We start from the raw sequence: 21,991 nt of genomic DNA, 5'->3' as shown, positions 1-21,991 counted from the left end.
GCAATTCGAATAATTCACATCTCAATTTACATGCAGTTATTTACTCAAGTGTTTTCAGGAATTAAAGCACAAGGAACAAGTTTTAGAGGCTCTCTCACCCTCATTCCCACATTCCTTCTGTGGGCTTCTGTATAGTTACCTCTCACTGTTCTATACTAAAGAGACAGACTGTTGGTAAGGATAATCAGACATAAGCAGATGGTTTTAAAATAATATATTTGGCTGACATGAGTTAGCTTTTTCTTGTCTCCTCTCCAGTTTGACTAAGATTAAAACTATTATGAATCTCCATTTCCTGATATACAAGCACAGGTGGGGAGGGAAAGATAGTTAAAGGATTTAAAACTAACCTCAGATTATCGGTACTCGGACCATCAATGGTGCACTATTCTTAGTATCCAAGAAAACCAAGGAAAAGCCCCAACAATTTAGTTTCTTCTTATACTGCTGAGATACATACCTGAAGGCTGACTTACCCTACATGTCCTAAAATTAAGTAGACGTGGTTTGACTATTTAGTTCCAAATATCCTAAATATTCCTACCCATGAAATACTTAACTGATTTTTCTTCAAATTGAGCTTCATTCTGATTTTTCATTGAAGTCTGACTAGCATCTTCCCAAGGTGGAATTTTAAACAGTTGCTTTGGCTGTTTAAGAGAGATGTGAGTAAAGAAAAAAGTTGGAAAGCTCCATTGTCTTAAAATATTCTAAAGCACTATAAATAGTCATAGCTATAAAAATAACACTAATAGGACTACAATAATTTCTACTAAATTTTTAATTTCTGCATTTAGAAAATGATATCACACTGTGCTCTTAAAATGTCTTCCCCAAATAATTCCTTACCCAACCTAAACACACAAATTTTAGGGAAATCATTACTTGAAATTTTAAGCATTTTATTCTTCAGGATTATAGAGCTAAAATTCTTCAGGATTATAGAGCTAAAGTAGCCTCACACTGTCTTGCTTTCAAACATCCTTAGAAGTAACTAATCCTAAATTCCAAAGTCTATGATACAAAGGAATAAATAAGGTGCGAGCTTGCTAATGGACACACCTGGGCAGTTTTAACCAGTCATGAAAGCTACTTTTAACACTCACCACCTTACTTGTGGATAATACAGCACTGATGTAATGTGCTTTTAGGAGTTCAGGAAGGTCTGACTACTCAAAATTATGCTTTCCTTCCATTTGCGAAATTATTAAAAATTCTACCAATAGAAATGTATTCTTTGCCTCCTCCCACTCCAGTTCATCTTTTCGAAGGCAAACAATCATGGGATAGGAAACCATTAAACTAGTTCATTCTAAGGCAGGGGTCAGTAAAGTGGGACACTAAGCCATTCTAACCTGCCACTTGTTTTTATAGGCTCACGAGCTAAAAATGGTTTTTACACTTTTATTTGGCTCAAGAAAAATCAAAGAATAATATTTTATGACATGTGAAAATTACATGGAATTCAAATTTCAGTTTCCCGAAATAATTTTTATTGGAACACAGCCCACTCATTTCTTTACATATTGTCTATGGCTGCTTTCAGTCTGTAGTGTAAGAGGTTAGTCGTTGGGAGACAGCATATAGCCTGTAAAACTGAAAATATTTAGAATCTGGCCCTTTACAAAAAGTTTGGCAACCCTCTGTTCTAAGGTGTTGGCAGCCTATAGGAATTACTTCCTGCCTCACAGAGGGAGGTCACTCTACAGCAAAACAACCCCTGTCAGTTTCTGGAAGGAGACGATAAGGTAAAACACACTGACCAGGGGAAAGGAAAGACAACGGGAACCAGAAAATTTTTACCTAACTTTTAAACTTTAAAATAACATTGAAAAGTTGTATATGCATAAATACGTATATCCAGAATATAAATCATTCCTCAGGCTATAAAAGTTTCTTTTTTTTTTTTTTTTGGTCCTCTATTCGTTTTATCCATCATTTTTTTCTTTCCTTCCAATGTCTTTCCTCCCTCCCACCTTCCGTCCCTTCCACTCACTTATTCATTTAATTAATTCATCCATTCGTTCACATTTATTGAGGCAGACACTTTGTTGGGCATTGAGTACACAGTTATCAACAAGGAAGATACGTTCTCTCTGCCTTCATGGAGTTTACATTCCAAAGGAGAAGACACATAAATAAGATACTCAAAAAACCGTGATGGGGGGTGAGGGCAGAGATTTACTTTAGACAGGTTGGTCAGGTTAAGTTCCCACGAAGAGGTGACATTTGAGCTGAAACTCAAAGGATGAAAGGTGACATTTGAGCTGAAACTCTTTCATCACTGAAAGAGCTAAGGGAAAAGCATTACAGAGAGAGGAAGTAGCAAATGCAAAGGTCCTGGGACAGGAAAAGGGTTTGCTTAATTTCAGGAATAAAAGGGAGAATGGTATGCGTGTTGTGGCTGTTAATAAAAACATCCTTTTAAAATACCAGTATCATAAAACTCAACACTATTTATTAAAAGCTTATTATTCGGGCGCCTGGGTGGCTCAGTTGGTTAAGCGACTGCCTTTGGCTCAGGTCATGATCCTGGAGTCCCGGGATCGGGTCCCGCATTGGGCTCCCTGCTCAGCGGGGAGTCTGCTTCTCCCTCTGACCCTCTCCCCTCTCATACTCTCTCTCTATCTCATTCTCTCTCTCAAATAAATAAAATCTTAAAAAAAAAGCTTATTATTCGCTGAAAATATGTTTTCATTTAATGCTCCCCCGAACTCTCAATAGGTGAATATTACTAATTTCATTCATTTTATAGTCAGAGAAATAGACTCAAAGATATTAAATGTGTTGAATTCCACATTATGATTGAGTTTAGACTGTAATCCAGGTCCATATGACTCAAAGGAATCTATACTCTCAAAAACAAATTAAAATTCACATTAAAAAAACTATGTATATATTTATATATTTATCTATACAGACGATACCTTTTTTATTACCACCAAGGCTATATTTTGTGTGTGGTGGAGGTTAGGGTTTACACTGGAAAACTGTTTCAGAGCCTCTTGCTCAAAATTACACATGCCAGAACAGCATTCCAGAACCTTATTTTTAACAGATGTCAGGTGACGGTATAACAAAACACATACTACATCACAATAAAATTTCATGTTCAAATAAAAACCATTATTTGTACACATTCTTATAGTTATTTACCATATAATCAAAGGGACTATGTTTTTGCCATATGCCTTTCTTAAGTAAGTTGCAACTGCTTCTGACTTCTGGGTCTGACATTAGGCCAGCTAAAGCACATACAGCCAATACCACTGGGGAAATATCAGAAAAAAAGAGTAAAGAAAAGCAAAGATCTAAACTTAATTAGCTGTGATGCTATACAGCGAACTGGCACCTCTATTGTGCTCATCTCCCAAGTCTTTCAGGTCTGGGCTGTGTGAGTTAGATTCATTACTGAGCTCATAAAAGGCCTGGCCCCCCCACCCCTGTTTTACTGGTGACAAATTTATTAGTTCTTTTCTAACAGTGAAATGAGAACTAGGGATTTCAATTACACTCAGAATGTAGTAAAGGCAGGGAATCTCTTGTAGGTAATATTTTTCTATTCCATTTTATGAGCAAATATAGAAGTACTGTTAATAGACATTAAATGTTATTTATTAGCATGCTAATAAGCCTTCATACTTTTAAAAGTAAACATTAAACTTCTAACAAATTACATTTAGAAGAGTAAGTGTAATGTAGATACTCTGGAAAGGGAATGTACTTCAGAATCAGTTTTTTTAAAACCCATATCATCACTGATTATGATAAAAAGACAAAGATAAGAGGAGATGCTTATTACTCATTCTTTCAGCTCATTTTAGTTTTATCACTTTTTGCACAATTTAAAATTTATGTAAACATTTTCAATGTTGCCTTTAATTTTTGCCAGAATATTTTGAACCTGGTTTAAAATTGAAATTCAAGAAGCCCAAGGAGGGCTTTAATAACAACTTTCTTTGGTCTGTTTATTTAAAACATGATGAATAAGCAAAAATAAAAGGTGCAGAATGGAAAAAGAAAAATGAGCCCTTCTCCTTCCTAGAAGTGATTGAGATTACTGGATTGTTCATAATCTTGCACCAGGAATTAAAAATCTTCCCCATATGCCAATAGCCAACACACCACACACACACACACACACACACACACACACACACACCAGTTGCCATGTATATGTAAGCTTAGAGCCTAACTAAGGGTTTGTAAATAGTTTTAAAGTTAATAGCCAACACACACCACACACACACACACACACACACACACACACACACACACACACACACACCAGTTGCCATGTATATGTAAGCTTAGAGCCTAACTAAGGGTTTGTAAATAGTTTTAAAGTTAATAGCCAACACACACCACACACACACACACACACACACACACACACACACACACACACACACACACCAGTTGCCATGTATATGTAAGCTTAGAGCCTAACTAAGGGTTTGTAAATAGTTTTAAAGTTAATAGAAAAGCAGTGCGGACTTTCATTAATATTAGTCCCCAGTATTGCCTGATTTATTTAAGGCACTTTCAACAAATCATTCAGCTTCTTATAGTATTTTTCTTGAGAAGGTAAGGGGTGAGTTAGTATTTTACCACACTAAATAAGTACTTAAATATTTGTAAATATGTTTTCTAATGAATCATTCTCCTAGAAAAAAAGAGATGGAAGAAATTCAAAGAAGGATAGGCCAAGAACCCAAAGAAACAAAAAAGTGTGGAAATTCTTTTCTCCATAAGCTCTGGAGACATTTAAGTACAACAGCACAAAAGACAGGCAGATTCTAGTATAAGTACTAGCCTGGCCAACTGCTGGCTGAATGAGCTATGAGCCTCCTTTATCTGTAAAATGAAAATAACAGTATTTATCTTGTAGAAATGATGCAAGGCATCAATGACATAGATTTAGAAGTGCTGGCACAGTGTTTGACACAAAAGCGTTGTCTGGCACCATTAAGATCATTCGTTAACCAGCCAGGGGGTGATATTTTCTTCTCCTTTGATGCACAGACCATCACCCTTTGGGATCGATTTAGCAGAATCTTGACAGGAACTAACAAGTACTAAATCAGTACTTGTTAATAATTGAAACATAGTATTTGTGAGTTTTCAAGATCCCAGTCTGGGGAAATCCTCTCCAGTGATTCTTTACCTTCTGGAAAATCTTCCAGAGATGGGAGTGGGAGATGGCCCTAGAAGGGAGAACTACAGTTTCTTTCAATGATCTTCTATTAATACTTGGAACCTCAGAGATTTGTTTTACAGTCCATGTAAACGGTTTCAACCAGAAATGTATTATTGCTGAGCATCTGTTCCCAAATCTGTTGCACACTATAGTCATCCCTTAGAATATTGTTTTCACAACTGCCATTGTCATCAGGAGACAGAAGACAAGATGGAGAATGGGGTGTTATGGCCTGAATGTTTGTGTTCCTCCCTCCAAAATTAACAGGTTGAAATCCTAATCCCCAAAGTGATATCAGGAGATGGGGCCTTTAGCAGGTGATTGGCATGAGGACAGATCCATCATGAATGGGATGGTGCCCTTAGAAGAGATTCAAGAGTGTCCTATCTGCTCTTCTCCTGCTATGACCCAGGAAGTGGGCCAGACACTGAAGGCAGGTACTGAATCTGCCTTGATCTTAGACTTTCCTAGTCTCCAGAACTGGGAGAAATAAATGTTTCTAGTTTAAGCCACTCAGTCAACGGTAGTTTTGTTATAGCAGCCCAAATGGAAGACACGATTATTTATCCAAAGTCTGAGGCCTATCCAGGGGTGTGACTGATAAGAATAAGCAGATACACATAAAGGAAAGTGGTCTTGAAGCGATTACTTAAATTGCGACCCAAATGAAATTGGCCCGAACTGTAAGGTGACAGTTGACTCTGGAAATGTGGCAAAAACTCCCAAACTCAACACTGCAAAACATAACATACTTAGATGGTTTTCATTTTTCACGAGAAAACATAAGCTGTTCTTTCATCAGCCCCAGTGCTCATGGAGCCCAGAATTCAGACTCTGACAAAGGCACTAAGGGATATTTTCTGGAAGTGTTGCTTTTCATGGAGTCAACTGCAAAGGGGTTGGTATATGGAGACACACAAATTCCCCCCTTGTGGGAATAATTTACAAAATTTATAACACACACTTGGCTCATTTACTCTACCAGGTTTTTAGAAAACTTTGTCACAGAGTAAAATTTGGACACTTGAACTCAAAAATTAGACTTTATATTTGCATTTTTAAAATGTTTCCAAAGGGTGTCTATCTTTTTTTTTTTTTTTTTTTTTGAGGCTTTTGTAGACGCTTGACTCAAAGGAGACTGCTGAATCCTGAAGACTCATGCTTTGCATCTCTCTGGATAAACAGAACCAGCCACCTATTCATATTTCTTTTATCCTCCAAAGAAAATGATCTAGTCACTCAACGTCCATACATTCAGACAGAGACTGAAGTGACTACTTCACTTTCAGGGTCTTCTACTTTCCAGTTTTATTGCCATAAATTTGGAACTAAAATTAAGTTGCCAATTTTAGGTAAAATAGAGTGATAAAATTTAATGGTCATTAAAATTTCAAGCAGAATTGATTTTACTGAGCTTGGTTCCCTATTCTCCTGCGGCCTCTTGACATAGTAAATGGAAGTGTGCAAATCTAACTGGCTGAGACCCTGCTTGACCCTAATACAGACTGCTAATGTTCTATTTCTGTGGAGACCTCATACCGAATTTAAGCTTGGTAAGCTTCTTTACCTTTTGAGAAAATAAGAGATTTTAATGGGCCATTAAGTCAGCTAGTCCTCAAAATGGCCAGTGTTGCCCAATACTCCATCCCCCATAATCACCCACGTTTTGCTTGGTTTATGTCATTGCTTACAACAGTTATTATTTTCTTTATCATATATCAGAAAAAGAAAGAGAGACATATGTGATTTGCCTACATTCTTGCCTCTTGGGAAGAATACATAGGAACGCGTTATGTTTGATTTCTAGAATTATGGAAGTTGCATTTTAATTCTCATGGGTCACCCTAGAGAGGAGCAGGATACTGCATTTACCTTCTAGTTTAATAAACAGTTCAATCATAATTTGTTAATTTATTCAAATCGGGACTTCTAAAAATGTACCTTAGTATCTCCCAAGCAAATCAGAATTTCTGGGGCAATTTAAGAATTGCTTTAATGAATCCTTCAGTTCTTCTAGAGAACCAGTGTTAGAACACAGCACCCAACTTCACCCTTACTTTCCCTTCTAAGTTAACTCTGGGATTTTTAGCAGCCCCATCTCTGCATTTGTACCCATAATCTCTAAAATCCCCAAATCACTACGTGTTTTGAAAATACAGGCTCTGGGCATCTACAGTTAGAAGAAGAAGAAATGATTGACAGCAAAATTACGGAAATTATCCAGCTGGTCTCTTACTAGCCCAGCTTATCACATGGTTGTTTAGCAGGAGGACTGGCCATCTACGGGTACTACTGAGACGTTAATGCACGATCCTGCTAACCTCAACGAGGGCAATTTTTTTACCCATGTCAGCTTTTTGTCTTTGGTGTTTCTCTTGCCCAGTTTTTTTCCAAAAATGTATCTGCCAACTTTACACTGGAATTCTTTCTTGTAGTATAATACCCCTATATTAATATTTATTAGACTTCCAAAAGAACTAAGAAATTCGCGTTCTATTTTTCCCTCAAACACCATGCTGTCATAGGTTACTCCATAAGTAGCTGAAATGAAGTAATGACTGAGGAAAATAATTATCTTCTCCTTCCGCTCATTTCAAATGCTTTTGCCTGAGCACTACTGAGGCGACAAAAACAAAATCAAACACCTGCCCTCACTCCCAAAACATTTCTAAAAAATAAATCAAGTCCTTCAAATGGAAGGTCCCAGAAGCTACTTGGGAGAGAAATTAAATATAATTATGGGTTATCTGAAAAACAGCATGTCAGTAATGCCACTTTAATATCCTTCAAGGGTGTGTGTGTGTGTGTGTGTATTTTTTTTATACCTTCTGGAATGTCTCAAAAAAATTATATTACTTAAAAAAAAACCCACAAACCCAATGTCTTTAATTAAATGAAGGATTTAGTTCATTTCTAATGAAAATACTGATAATGAAGAAAGTGTCCAGAAACACTGGTGACATTTATAGATCCTACAACTAAAATGTTTCCTTTTTTCTTCTTAAATAATGAGATTGATGTTCAAATTCAACCCATATAATCAATTTCATTATTGCCACAATGTACCTTTTTTTCACTGTTTCATTACATTTAGTAGCTATCCAAAGATGTAACACTTCCTTTAGCATAATCTGGCCAAAATCTGAATTTAAAGTCATGGTTGCCCACGAAAGGAGCAAGGAGGGTCAGACAGAGGGAGAGGGTGACTCTGGGAGGGCACAGGGACATTTACCACTTTATCCCAGTATGCAGCGCCATGTCTGGTGTGCAGTAGGTGCAAATAAACAGTGTGTAGAATTAATATTTATGAAAGACCTGCCAGGTACCAAGGTTTGTTTCTGCATTTCTTATCCCAGTTAATCCTCTTAATAGTCCTATGAAGTATTATTACTGTCCCCAATTTATAGATATGGATAGTGCCTCAAAATGACCTGAATATGGCTTAGTAAAAGAGGAAAGTGAATAGGAAAAAATCATGTTCATAATCAAGTTTTATCTTATTTGAAATAAAATGAAAAGCGAGATGGCTGTAAGTCAGCAAAGTGTGGGGAGGGGGCATACGTGTTTTCCAGATATTCTGCTTAGTCAGTGTCGTAGGTAGCATTTTGCAGCTTTTCATGACTAAGCATGATACTCTTCTGGTGTGATTTGCACTCCGGGGTTCACAAAGCAAGAAATTGATGAAAGGTGAACCAGGTAGGTTGGCGCTTCAGAAAATGAAAACAAAAAGCAACAGCAGCACCTACCATTACCACTTATCACAAGGAAGGTGACAGTCACTGAAATACTTTTCAACTAAAATGAGGAAAATGGATTACGTTTTGTGTCTATTTAAAATGTTTCAGCACCTGATCTCAGAGCGGATTAAAGAAGGGATTTGCTTGTTTCAATGTACCTCAAACCCATATGCCAATAGGACTCTGGTACCCTACCACACATTGAGAGTCAAAGATAACACTGTTTTTATGAAGAACAGCACACAGTGTAACTGCAAATGAAGGTCACACACACACACACACACACACACACACACACACACACACACACCCCTCAGCCAGACAATATTAAGCTCCAGTGAAGAATTTTGGTAATTACCAACTGTATTATAGAAATCACTGGCAAATATGTTTGTCTCCACTGTTTGTGATTCCTCTTAAAGATTGAAAATACTCTCCCCACTGCTGCCTGCCTCCCTCACCACTATATCCTTTTCCTTTGCCACTGATACTACAGCTCAGGCCAAATCACTCACTTATTGACCTTTTGGTTCAATACTACATTCAAAGAAGGGGCGGGAACACAGCAGGATAGAGAGAAGGAGGGGGAGTGAAAGTGAAAGTGCGCACGTGTGTGTACGTGTGTGTGTGTGTGTGTGTGTGTGTGTGTGTGTGTGTGTACACAGGAATGCTAGAACTTAGGAGCCCTCCCCACCAAAAATTTTTAACAGAAAACGAACTCTAGGACAGGGATGGTTGTGCTGTTTTTTGATGCGTAGACCAGAAATAGGTGCCAAATCAGAGGCCGGTAGGTGGTATTCATTTGTTTATTTGATCAACAAAAATTTACCGAGTACCTATTATGGTGATGTGCTGTGCCAAATAGTAGATCTTTGGGAACGTGAAAGATGAGAGTGGCTGCAGAGAGACGTATGATAGGAAATTTATTGTATGGTAAATTTTAATTTTAAATTTTTAATTTAATTTTTAATTTTAAAACCGAAGCCCCTTAGCTAGGGGGATTCAAGGGTTTATTTACTCAGTTTTATTATTTTTCCCTTGAAATATGCTTTGCCATGCTTCCTGATGCTCTGCCCTCCTGACATTATTTTCTCTACGTCTTAGACGGCTTTGCAGGATTTCCATCCTTAGCTTGAAACTTAAGTGTGAGCGTTCCCTATGGTTCTGGCCTAACTTTTCATCTCTTTATTCTACATACTTCCCCCCGGGGGATCCTCATTGCTCCTACAACTTTTTTTTTTCTTTTTTTTTTAAAGAAAGCTCTACATCCAACACGGGGCTTGAACTCACAACCTCAAGATCAAGAGCTGCACTCCCCACCTACTGAGTCAGCCAAGCGTCCCACTCTTATGACTTTCAGTATCATCTATATAATATGGAGACCAATCTGCAGACAACAAAATCCATGTCCAACTCACACGCCTTCTGAGCCCTAGACTCATGCATGAACCCCCTCTTGACATGCCACCCGGATGCTTCAAGGCACCCAAACTGAAAATATCAAAAAGTGAACTAATCAACTTCTCTTTCTCCCATTGACTAGCACAGCCACCCACGAAGCGGCCTGACCAAGAGACCCAGGAGCCATTCTTAGCCTCTTCCTACCTACCTTCTAACAACCAACCTCAGAAGTCCCATGGAATCTTAGATCTTAAAATACATTAAGAAACCACCCACTCCTCTTCATGCTCTACCACCCAATCCAGGTCACTATCATCTCTTATCAAGATTCCCATAAACGTCGGCTTAAATGGTCTCCGGTTTTAATCTTACCTGCCCCCAGTTATTTTGGACTTTATAGCCAGTTAGTTACCTATTTAAAATAATGAAGATTTGAGGGGCACCTCAGTGGCTCAGTCAGTTAAGCTGCTGTGTCGGGCTCCCTGCTCAGTGGGGAGACTGCTTCTCCCTCTCCCTCTGCCCCTCCCCACCACCTCTCTCAAATAAAAAAATAGAATCTTTAAAAAAAAAACACGAAGATTTGATCATATTGTTCTCTTGCTTCAAACTCTGAACTGGTTTCCCATATACTAAGGGTAAAATCCTTAACTCTTTTACGAGGTCCTCTGTTTACCTTACAAACACTCCTGTCTTGCCTCTCCTCTCTCAGTGAGCAGTGACTCATTGTGACTCCTGTCACAAATGAGCAGGCAATACACTCTCAGTGCTACATTCCACCATACCAAGCTTCTTCCACTTCCTCAAACAGGAAACTGAGGTTCTTTTACCTCAGGTCTTCCCATCTCCTTCACATTGCCTACAACTGATCATTACTCCAAACTTGCCATGGCTAACTCCTGGTTATCATTTAAATATTGGCTTCCTTTGGGAAATCTACTTGATTTGCCACTCTACCCCAGCTCACCCTACCCACCACCTTCAACCTCCTACACTTCCACCCAACCTACCCTATATCTCCACCAAATAAAGGCAGGTGTTCTTATTTTATGTGACTTGTACGTGACTTAAAAATATTGTTTTTAAATATCTTATTATTATATAACAGATACTTTCCCAGGGCAGGAAGGCATCAGTAGAAGCAGCTTGCCTTTGTATCCCTAGTGCTCGGTATGGTGAGTGCCCTGCACAGAAATGGTGCTCAACAAGTATTTGTTCAGTGAGTACGTGAAACATTTTTTACGTAGGAGGATGGGGAAACATCCTCAAGGAGGATGACACTAAATACAGAATGTCTGTTATACATAATTATATGATGATAATGAGTAAATAAAACTGACTCCAATTTGGATACATGGGGATTTGTTAACATTGTAAATTGGAATTAAATATTTAGCTCTCCCTCCTAGGATAATTTAATCCACACTAAACACTTCTGGAAGACAGTTTTATAATTTTACATTACAGATGAGAAAATAGGCACAGCAAAGTTAATTGAGTTACTCAAAGTTGCCCAGAAGCGGAGCCGGTATTAAAATTCAAAGTCATCAATTTCCAATCTTTTGCTATCATTTTTTTTAAACTGTTTTGTCTTTGACTCCGTCCGCAAAGTTCTACTGTGTGACTGTAGAACTTCAACCTAAATACTTTTTTTTCCAAAGATTTTATTTATTTACTTGACAGAGAGAGAGAGAGAGAGAGACAGAGAGGGAACACAAGCAGGGGGAAGAGCAGAGGGAGAAGGAGAAGCGGGCTTCCCGCTGAGCAGGGAGCTGGATGCGGGGCTTGATCGTGGGACCATGACCTGAGCCGAAGGCAGACACCTAGTGACTGAGCTACCCAGGTGCCCCTCAACCTAAATAACAGTCTTCTCAAAACTATCACCTGCGATATTTATAATATGAATACACAAATTCAGGAATATAGGTCTTTTCAATGAATTTTCCTTTAGTGTTAAAATGAAAGGTTTTCTGTGATGTGTCTCTGCACTCTTGTGCACTCTCAGAGGTGTTAGTTTCTTTGTTCTTAATAGACTGTTACTATGAGGTACTAATTGTCACTACAAAGTTCCAGCATTGAACTTTCCTGCTGTTGGACATCATACTCGATACTCTACATCTATAAATGCCCATAGTTAGTTGGCTGGTGCATTCTATTGCACTTGCTGGATATTTTGGTAGGAAATGCTGCCAGTTCGTAATAAATATTTGAGAAGCAACAGAGGCTATTAAATTTAACAGGATTACTGATTCCACCATTTGTATTGTGAGAGAAGTAAACTCAAAAAGTTTGTGCTGTCATTTCAAAAGGCCATATATGTACTCTCTACTCAATGAATTTGTTTATATGTGTTATTCTGGCAAATACAATGCATAACCAAAGTGCCTCAAAAAGACTTCATTACCTTTTCAATATATACATTTAGTATACATGGAAGCTTTGCTTTTCATGACTCTGATATTAATTTCTCAGACAGGGTGAGTATACACTTGAGATTTTTCCTAGCCCCAGACAGGACCAACCAGGGCTGTTTCTTTTTAACCTGACTATAGCTCAAGATGTTAAAAAAAATTTAATCTGTACAGAACTGTGGCCAACACATGCCACTTTTATTAGGGATATAGAACTATCTTCTTCTTCTTCTTCTTCTTCAAAAAAGAACTATCTTCTTCTTCTTCATTTTTAGATCAATAAAATAATTTTCTTTTAACAAATACACCATTAAACAGAAGAACCCCCAATTATAGAACATTTCCCCTGTTCTTTGGGCTTCACTTGACCCATTCTTCTTTCGCCAGAAGCAAACATCTTTACCTCTAAAGCATTCAAGCCAGCTCATTATATCACTCTTCAGTCGTGCCTTGCAGCTTCCAGGCCCAGGAAGAACTCTAAATGTCCAAAGTATTTACTGTTCTTAATCCCCAGCATGACGTTAAGTGAATTGGTTCTGTCATGTGAGTATAACTGATTATGTTTCCGCTAATAAAGATAGATACTTGAGCTACCCATCTGCAAGTTAGCCCAATGTAAAAGGTAGAGAGAACCACCTCTGTCAGATGCCAAGTAAACATCAATTGCTCATACCATGGAACTGTCAATTAAAATTCTAGAGTAATCTTTCAAACACAATTTTCCAGTCCAAGAACTATGTATAAATCCATAGTGAATTAAGAGGCATACAAGGTAAAGTCTTAAGCTCCATATAGGTGTTAATATTCTTGGTTGGTTATTGGTAGATGACATTCATGGAGTCAGAATACTCTTGACTTTCACTCGAAATGTAGGTTCCATGAATTCATCCTCATTCATCAGCCCTGTTTTTTGGGGAAATGACTTTGCAAAGATGTTGCTTTCATTTCTTAATGCTGTGGTTCCTATTAAGCTATACCAAGGTATAAAGGCTCCTTTCACGAGTAGCACAGGGGCTAACTTGGTTCCCACTTTAGGAGATTATAAATATTCTCACACACTTCCAAAAGGAAGCAAATTCTAACTTGGGGCTTTAAAATTGACATGTTTTTCACTCCATTTGTCAGTGGTCTGAATGTGGCAACAATAAAGGCTAACAGAGTAAAAACAAATGTTCTTATCCCAAGGATACCTGCCCTATTGGAGAATTTACTTTACCTGCAGAGATTCCATTTCTTCATCTTTTCTGTGGGTCTCCTCCAGGAGATCTGTAAGAAGAAAGGAAAATGCCCATCAAGATAATGTGAAAATGAGTTGCCTCTTAGGGTCAAGCCCAATTCAGTCAGGAGCTTGTGAAAACTGATGCCTGGAAAGAGAATTTGATGTTTAAGTGCGAAAAGGAATGTAAAAGAAATGCCCTCTGATCCTAACTGAAGAGATGGGGCAGAGCTCTGGACTCTGCTAATCCTGAGCTAGCTGAGAAGACCTGGGAGGTCTGGACTCTGGTGGAGGTACCACAGAAGAAAGCCAACTAATTTACAAATCCAAAATCATATCAATATTTCAGGAATTTGGCCCACTGTTTATATAACTCTTAAGTAACACAAAATTTTCTTTAAAAAAAAAAAGCTTATTTTTCTTTTTAATGAAAAATTAGAAACAAACCATTTGCTCTTAAAATAAGCTCCCAAGCCACGTTCCACCTCCAGAGTCAATTTTTATAACCAAATTAAAACATCCTGGAATAATGGGTGTTATTAATGGAAGTAGAACACCACCTTAACTGTAAAGTCATATTAATTATCATTTCACTCTGAGAAGGCGGGAAGCACTGAAGCTACATCTGACCAAGCGCTTGGCATTATCTCAGAGAAATGAGTGGCTGGAAGGGAAGACAGTCAACTGAAGAGAGTTCTGTCTAAATGCCTGCATATAGCCATGGTATCTCAGTGCTCTACATTAATTTACAAACTCGCTATAAAGGAAAATATATTTGGCAAGCAGAATTTTCTGCCTGCAGCTATACCACCCTGTGCTATGATCTTATTAGATCTCCCAAACTGAAAGAGGGCTGGGCTGAGTCAGAAGTTGGATGAAAACAGGCAAGAAACACCTACAGCAGTGCACATTAAAATGAGCATTTGCCTTGCTCTGTGATTGATATAGCTTACCAAGAGGCCATGCTGCATAAAAGGAAAATATAACTTACAGAAATTCAATATGTATCTCAGAAAGGCAAATGCAAATGTTTTTAGCAAGTGCTGTACTACATACAGCAGGAAACAATACTATAGTGAGTAGCCAAGTCACAGTGCTGTCACAAATGAGCAGGCAGTACACTGAAACTTCAGGAGACCTGGCAGCTGGTATAACTGATGGGGAGACTGCATGGCTAATTCAGCTACAGAGGAGCTGCAAACAATCCCCTCAAGACACAATGTACTGGGATTCAGGAGAACAGGTGATTTTTGCTCTGCATCCCAGAGAGGTGCTGACTTTGGCTCCCAAACCTTCCCTGATCAGAGTTAGGTCAATAAAGTGAGGAGAAAGCCAAGGCATTAGGCGGCATTTTTAAAGGGGTCTTTGGTTGGCATAGCAGGTTCTCTAGCTATACAGAAACCAACCAACTTAGGGGGTGGCAGATTGTTTAAGTGCCTTCAAAAATTCCTCATCCTGAATGCTTACTCATGTGCATTGGGACACTGCAGCTGCTACCACGAGGAGGTCATACGCATCTACTTTCTACACCTCACATCTGGGCAGGCCTCCTGACTTGATTGGCTAAATAGAATAGAGCAGAATCTGTGCCCATCTGCCCTGAGAGTTCGAGGCCTTGCACATTTTCATTTTTCCACTTGGAACTCTCTCACCACCATAGAACAAGCCCAGGACAACCTGCTGGATGACAAGGGCCCAGGACTTTTCCCACCTGCAAGACCCTGCTGCTTGCCTTAACTGGCAGCTAGCAAATGCCCAGAAGCATAGCTGTCCACTAGCCTGAGAAGGACTATGGATGACTCAGAAGGGGAGCTCGATAGAGATCAACCTGCCCAGTGAGCCCAGGGGCAACCCCAACTCACAGAATCATGATCTATAGACATGAAATTGAGGGATGGTTTGGTACCCAGCACTTGCAAACTTACAGCAGCCATTTGTTAACTGTACAAGAAGCATTCAGAATTTATTAGAAAGATATAAGAGTAACTAACAGATGCAAGGGAAAAGAAGATCCAGACTCTACAGAGAGTAACAACTGGTCTGGGACAGTAGGGATGTAAGGAGCATGAACTAATGGGCATTTTACCCTGGGTGCCTCTAGTCTTTGTGTGACTCTACTCCAGATGAAATTCCACAAACAAAAAAGTTAATGGGCCTTAGATCTCTTGCCTACTGCTTCGCTAGGGGAAAGGATGGAGCACTTCCACTGATAATCCCAAAGGGAGTAGATGAAGAACAGAAAGGATAGCTTCTAAATGAAAGATCAGGGAACTGATAAAAGAAGGAGGACTGGGTATCAGACAGGCTAAAAACAACAGTTTCAGTAAGTTGTGTCTTCAACACAACTCTCTTGAATATTCACAAGATAAAAGATCACTATTGTGTCCCTGTGTGAACCTGGCCATTTTGATTCACTACTTCTGGATATTAGAAGGTTCTCTGAGCTAGGCCCCTTGTAGTGAATTACACTGTTTAATGGTACACTGGACCTGGGGTAATGGATAGTAGGGTCCATCAACCACCAAAGAAAACTGATCTTGTTCCTCCAAACTCCACTTGGTACAGCAAACACCAAACACCTTAGCTAAAACATAGCAGATAAATAATGGGTATTGGATCTCTTGTATAATCAAACTCAACTCACAGATTTAATAAAATTATAAATGTAAAGATATTCAGTCACCCTCAGAACTTCATAGAATTATTGCAATTTAAAAATTATGTTCTCAATTTTCTCCAAATACATAATAGAGGTTATGCTGCTTTTCCAACAAAGCTAATACCAATTGGAATGCTTGATTTTGGACAGCTGAACAACAACAACAAACAACAACAACAACAAAAACTACAAAGAGATTCCTACAGTTGGCATTTAAAATACAGAACCTCTAGACTTTTGGGAAAGATGGTGGAGTAGAACCCTAAGCTCACCTCATCCCATGGCTACAACTAGATAGTGCCCACATCAGTGTAAATAACCCAGAAGACTGGCAGAACAGACATTTCACAGCTAAATGTAGAGAAGAGGCCACGTGGAAAAGGATAAAAAGGGCAGAGATGCTGTTGGGAGCTAAAGAGACCCTCACCTGTCCTCAGGAGGGAGGGACAGCTTGAGCCTCACAGTGTGCACCCCAGGCACGGGGAACGCTCACAGGGAAGAGGAATCCTGTGACATTTGACTTTGAAAACCTAGCGCACAATGTCAGGAGTTCTCATAATCAGTGGCACTTAACACCTGGAACTTTAAAAATAATCATGCTGGGCTCTGGGAGAGCCAGGAGGGTGAGGGGAACTGAGTCTCCACCCTTAAAGGGACAGCACGACAAAGAGCCTTGCAGAGATACAGCACAGAAGCAACAGTCTGAAAAATGCCTGGGACACACGGGAAAGAGATTTGTTTACTAATCACAGAGTGTGAGCTGAAGGGGCAGGGGTCACTGGGCGACCTCTCTAAGAATAAAAGAGCTGGTGGGCACCATTTCCCTTCCCCCAGCCCCCAACTTGGACACACACGGACACCTGTCAGAACCAGCGAGGTGCCAATGCTTGCCACCTAAATTGCTAACAGCATGCCCGGCAGACAGGAGCTGCCCCCCTCCAGCTAGGCTTTAGCTCAAGCCCCAAGTAGCTCCAGACTGGCCCACTAACAACACAGGGACCAAACCCTGTCCACAACAGGCAAAAATTGGTAGAATTTCTCTCCTTCTGAAGCCACAAGCTGATATTAGCCTGGTGCTTTCTAGGCTGTGTTTTCTACTATGCCGAAGGAACCTGTACAAGAGCAAAGCTCGTAAAGAAGAAAGCGGAGCCAAGAGACAGAGAAAGAGTAGGCTGAGGACAAGATCCACCCTTGCCTGAAGCCCACGTAACTCTTGAACTTCTAACTCTCCTCTCTCCCTCCCTCCATCTCTCTTTCTCTCCCCCTCTTCCTTCCTTTCGTATTTCCTTCCATCTTTCTCTTCCTCCCCTCCCTTCCTTTCCTTCTTGCTTGTACTTAAATTAGGTTTAGTTGGATTGCTGTCAGTTGTAAAAGTCTCTGGTTGTGTGGCTGTACTGACCTTTCTTATCTTTATTCGGAAACTTGGAGAACTCAGAATTGGCAAGAACGTTCTATTTTACAGTGAGCACTTCATTTGACAATAAACAAAGACATGAGGCTCCCAGAAGGCAAATGATCTGCTTGAGATTATTTAGTTAGTCTAAAGCCACAGCTACAGCCCTGCTCTCCTTGCAATCCTGGGGCAATCTTCCTGCCGTGTATATATCACATCATGCTCTCATTTGTACCACTGGTACTTAATTGTACCTTCCTTAATACTGTTATTTTTAAAAATGCACATGTTTGTATCCCTCTGATTTCCTTTAGAAATTCCCTGATGTCAACGATCAGGGCTCCGATGTCTTCATAACCATATCCTCCCTAACTACTACCTCTCTACCTTTGCTGCTTAACTTGGATCCCCAAAACTGTCTCCTCCTCTACATCACTGCTCTGTGCAATTGCTCACTTGTTAGGTCACTTGTTCAAGCACACACATTTGGGATGATGAACAGGGTTATTAACCTGTGCTGATAAAATATGGCTGAGAAGCAACTACTCTGCTGCAACCACAAGAGGAGAGAATACAGGTGAGACTTCTGGACAGCCGAAGTGACAGATGCTGTGACAACAGAGTGTGATTAGCGCACCTCGTTCTAATGAGCAATCCTATTGTCCGGTTTTACCGGCTTTAGAATGAACGATCAGCACGGAAAAAGTGGAAGGGCTGCCCTGCTCCCTTGCTCACCACTGGCATGTTCCTGTTTTGCTTTATTATTCTCTGGTTTGCTGTTCAATACAAACAGCAATTCAACTGCCATGCAAATTGCTGAGGCTAAATGTGCTTCCATCAACATTAGTTAATGAAAGATTTTTTTTTTCTTAGTGAAAAGGGCAGCAGTCCTGTGTATTTTCCTTGGATTGGCTCCAGCTCTTTTAAATGAGTTGATACTAACTCATTATGACATATAGTCATTAGAGGGGGAAAAAGTCCCATTTAAAAAAGCAGGCCATCATGGATGAGAATTGGAGAATCCGGTTGTGTTGTTTTGTTTTGTTCCACTTTGCATTTCTCTGGCACATTCAGAGTAATATATCATGACCATGTTTTTGGCTAAGACGGTCTTATACTACTTCCTTCATAGTTTTTGCAACTAGTGGTCTGGCTGTTTAAGGAGCTTTGACACTTTTTTATGTTGATTCTGGTTCCTGGTAGCCAAGGGAGCAGATAGGTTGTTTGTTTATTTGCTTTTAAAAGGAGAATCATGTCCAGCTGTACATGAGCAACACATCTATCTAGCAACTTGACCCTTCACAAAAAGGTTGGAGATCAAGTTTAGAAATGAGTAGACTTTTCTCCTTAACCTTTACTATAAAATATCTCATCCATATTATAACTCCACCCAGCTGGTCATGGACAGAAAGTTATAGAAACAAGGGTTTCAGACCCAGCAACATTTATAACGGCAGCACTGGACAGAGGAGCATCGACAGCAGAATGTGGTGAATTAATGACTGCAGAGATTAGCTTCTGGCTCCTATACCTCACTTAGTAATCAGTGCTCCTGTTCGGAATTCCTCTATGTCCTGATATTTACCTAAAACAACAGAGAGTATAAATTCTCAAAAGAATGTAAGCTTTTTAAAAAGTAAACTTGTGTCATTCTTCTTTGTGGGTGGCAGTTGTGGTATAATAAAATTAATCATATAAAAGAGTACCTTACAACCCTTCAGAGGTCATAAATGATGGACCTAGCCTCCCATAGGTGTATACTAGATATGTGAGACACTAGCTACATGCTAAAGACCACGGCCAATTTCTCTTTTTCTTCTTTGGCTCCCCAGTTATTGGAATCATTGATGTTTTAGGGTCAGAAGGGATCACTGAAATAACCTAATCCCAGGGTTTTCAATCTTTTATTTTTTAAAACAAGTAGAATTTTGTCTTACGAATGAAATCATACACACTTTCAAGTGTATACAGTATATAAATAAATATAGTAATTTAAAGAGCTAAAAGGAAGCTTCTTAGGTGAAAGCAGAAGAGAGGACCTGGGGGCCAGCCTGCTGGGACTTCATTCCTATCCTGGGATCAACCCCTGTGGTGCCACGGTGGAGCTATAAAACTCCAAATTATGCTAATTGGAAACCACTGATCTAATCCAACCTCCTCACATTTTATAGACGAGGACTGAGTTCCCAAAGGGCAAAAGCCTCTGTCAATGTCACACAGCTAGTGAACAGAAGTGCATGAATCTGAGCCCAGGGCTCCTAAACTGAATCAGGGTTCAGTACTTTTTCTCACAAAAAATTGACTATCCTCCTTTGCTTTTCAAGATGTACTGAAATGACATATTATTCCAAACTCTATCATAAATGCTTATACATTGTCCAATGCCTCCCCAAACTGAAAGGAAACTTTGCTAAAGCAAACTGCATAACAACGATCTGGGAGAAAACCTATAGTTAACTGTTGTCCAAAATGAAATTCCTCAATCCTGGGAGAGGACATCAAGAGATGCGGCTTTGACGAAAAGCAAATACTTAGAACATTTGAAAAGGCAGTTGTTTTTGGCAAGGTGTGCTCATCACAAAATGTACAGAATATCTCACAAGATAAAACAACAACAAAAAATCTGTTTAAATCAATGGCTGACAGCTGAATAATTCCTCTGCTTAATATAATATTTATCAGCAAATGTTTGTTCTCTTCTGTTACACTACTATAGGTAAATAGGATAAACGAATAATAGAACTGTACCTTAGCCAAAATACCCTGAAAATAATCAAATGTGTTATTTTTAAATTAATATATGTAAAACACTTAAAATCATGTCTGGTACATAGTAAGAATCATATATACGTTAGCTGTTGTTATTATTTTAAAAATTACCCTTCAGTATGCCTGCTAAAGTCAGGAAAATGTGTGAAAAATAATCAATTGCATTTTAAAACAAGCAAAAAAAGCCCTCCAGCATACAGCTTTTAGACTTCATCTGTGATTGGTACCTACTTTATTTAGAACTCTGCCATATCTACTGCCACCCACTGGTACATATCTGGATATGAGTTAAGAGTTTTCTCATCAGGACTGACCACAGAAAACACACAGATTAAAATGAAGAACAACATTAAAAAAGTATGGCTATCCTCTGTGGTTTGTCTCAGACGCTGAAACAACATACTGGTCTACAGATGGAGCCCAAATAGTCCAATAAATGAAAGGTTTATAATCCACTGTCTGTCTTGGGTATGTGGTAAAACATCCAAATACAGGTACTCATGTTTTATTTGATGTCAATTCACTTTTGGTGAAACTTTCCATCTTGACAACTTTAGAGACTTAAAGCCTCTTCTCCGCAAAAGTACTACCCTACAGAAAACAACACAATAATCTATCCCATTCCATCTCATTCTTGGCTCTGGCTTGGAAAAACACCAAGATGTAGAAAAAAATGTTCTGACTCAGCCACCCATTAAGACTTTTATCATTTTTATTAGCAACACAACAGAGAAAGAATATATTCTTTAGTAAATAAGTCAATGTTCTAAATTGGTCTGAGGGCTGTCTTGGCCAATGGGACTACATGTCACAATTAGCAAAATGAGGAAGAGAAGTTTATAATCTATTGTAAACACCACTCCAAGAATAAGTTTCATATGCTCGTATCTAGCCATAAAATCATGCTTCTTTCTGCATATACTACCTCTAAATAGTGTTCATGAAATAGAAGTTTCGCTTTTATTTAAATTCCTCAGGTTGGAAGGCAGTTTATCTTAGACCCGTTTTGGCTCTAGACTCATAAGGTGCAAGTGAGCACGTATTTTGGGGCTCATAGAAATCCTAGGTTTATGACTTGTTCTTCGATCATCTCCTGTTTGTGGAAGCTACAAAAGTTTGTGCGATTTCTTGATGCACCTACTACTCAGCTGGGCATTTCAGACTCCTGGGTCTACCCTAAATCTACTCTAAACATCACAGACAAAGTT

The 21,991-nt window shown here is 39.1% G+C and overlaps 1 protein-coding gene across 11 annotated transcripts in view; it reads right to left on the bottom strand.

The window, feature by feature from the left end:
• Positions 1 to 21,991, bottom strand: part of CEP128 (centrosomal protein 128) — a 393,596-nt gene that overhangs the window by 61,025 nt on the left and 310,580 nt on the right. For 9 of the 11 annotated variants that reach the window (XR_003516054.2, XR_003516053.2, XM_027572708.2 and 6 more), the window contains 2 exons: positions 13,963 to 14,012; positions 561 to 650 (listed from right to left, as the gene is read on the bottom strand). Coding sequence is in view for 9 of the 11 variants with exons in the window: in XM_027572708.2 (XP_027428509.2) it covers positions 561 to 650; positions 13,963 to 14,012 (140 nt within the window). In the remaining 2 variants the exon portion in view is untranslated. The remainder of the gene's footprint in view (positions 1 to 560; positions 651 to 13,962; positions 14,013 to 21,991) is intronic. The other 2 variants (XM_027572710.2, XM_027572712.2) reach the window with 1 other exon arrangement.

Source organism: Zalophus californianus, chromosome 6 (assembly GCF_009762305.2).
Source record: "Zalophus californianus isolate mZalCal1 chromosome 6, mZalCal1.pri.v2, whole genome shotgun sequence".
NCBI lineage: Eukaryota > Metazoa > Chordata > Mammalia > Carnivora > Otariidae > Zalophus > Zalophus californianus.
Note: the sequence above shows the minus strand (reverse complement) of the source record. Positions and strands in the feature narration are given on the sequence as shown.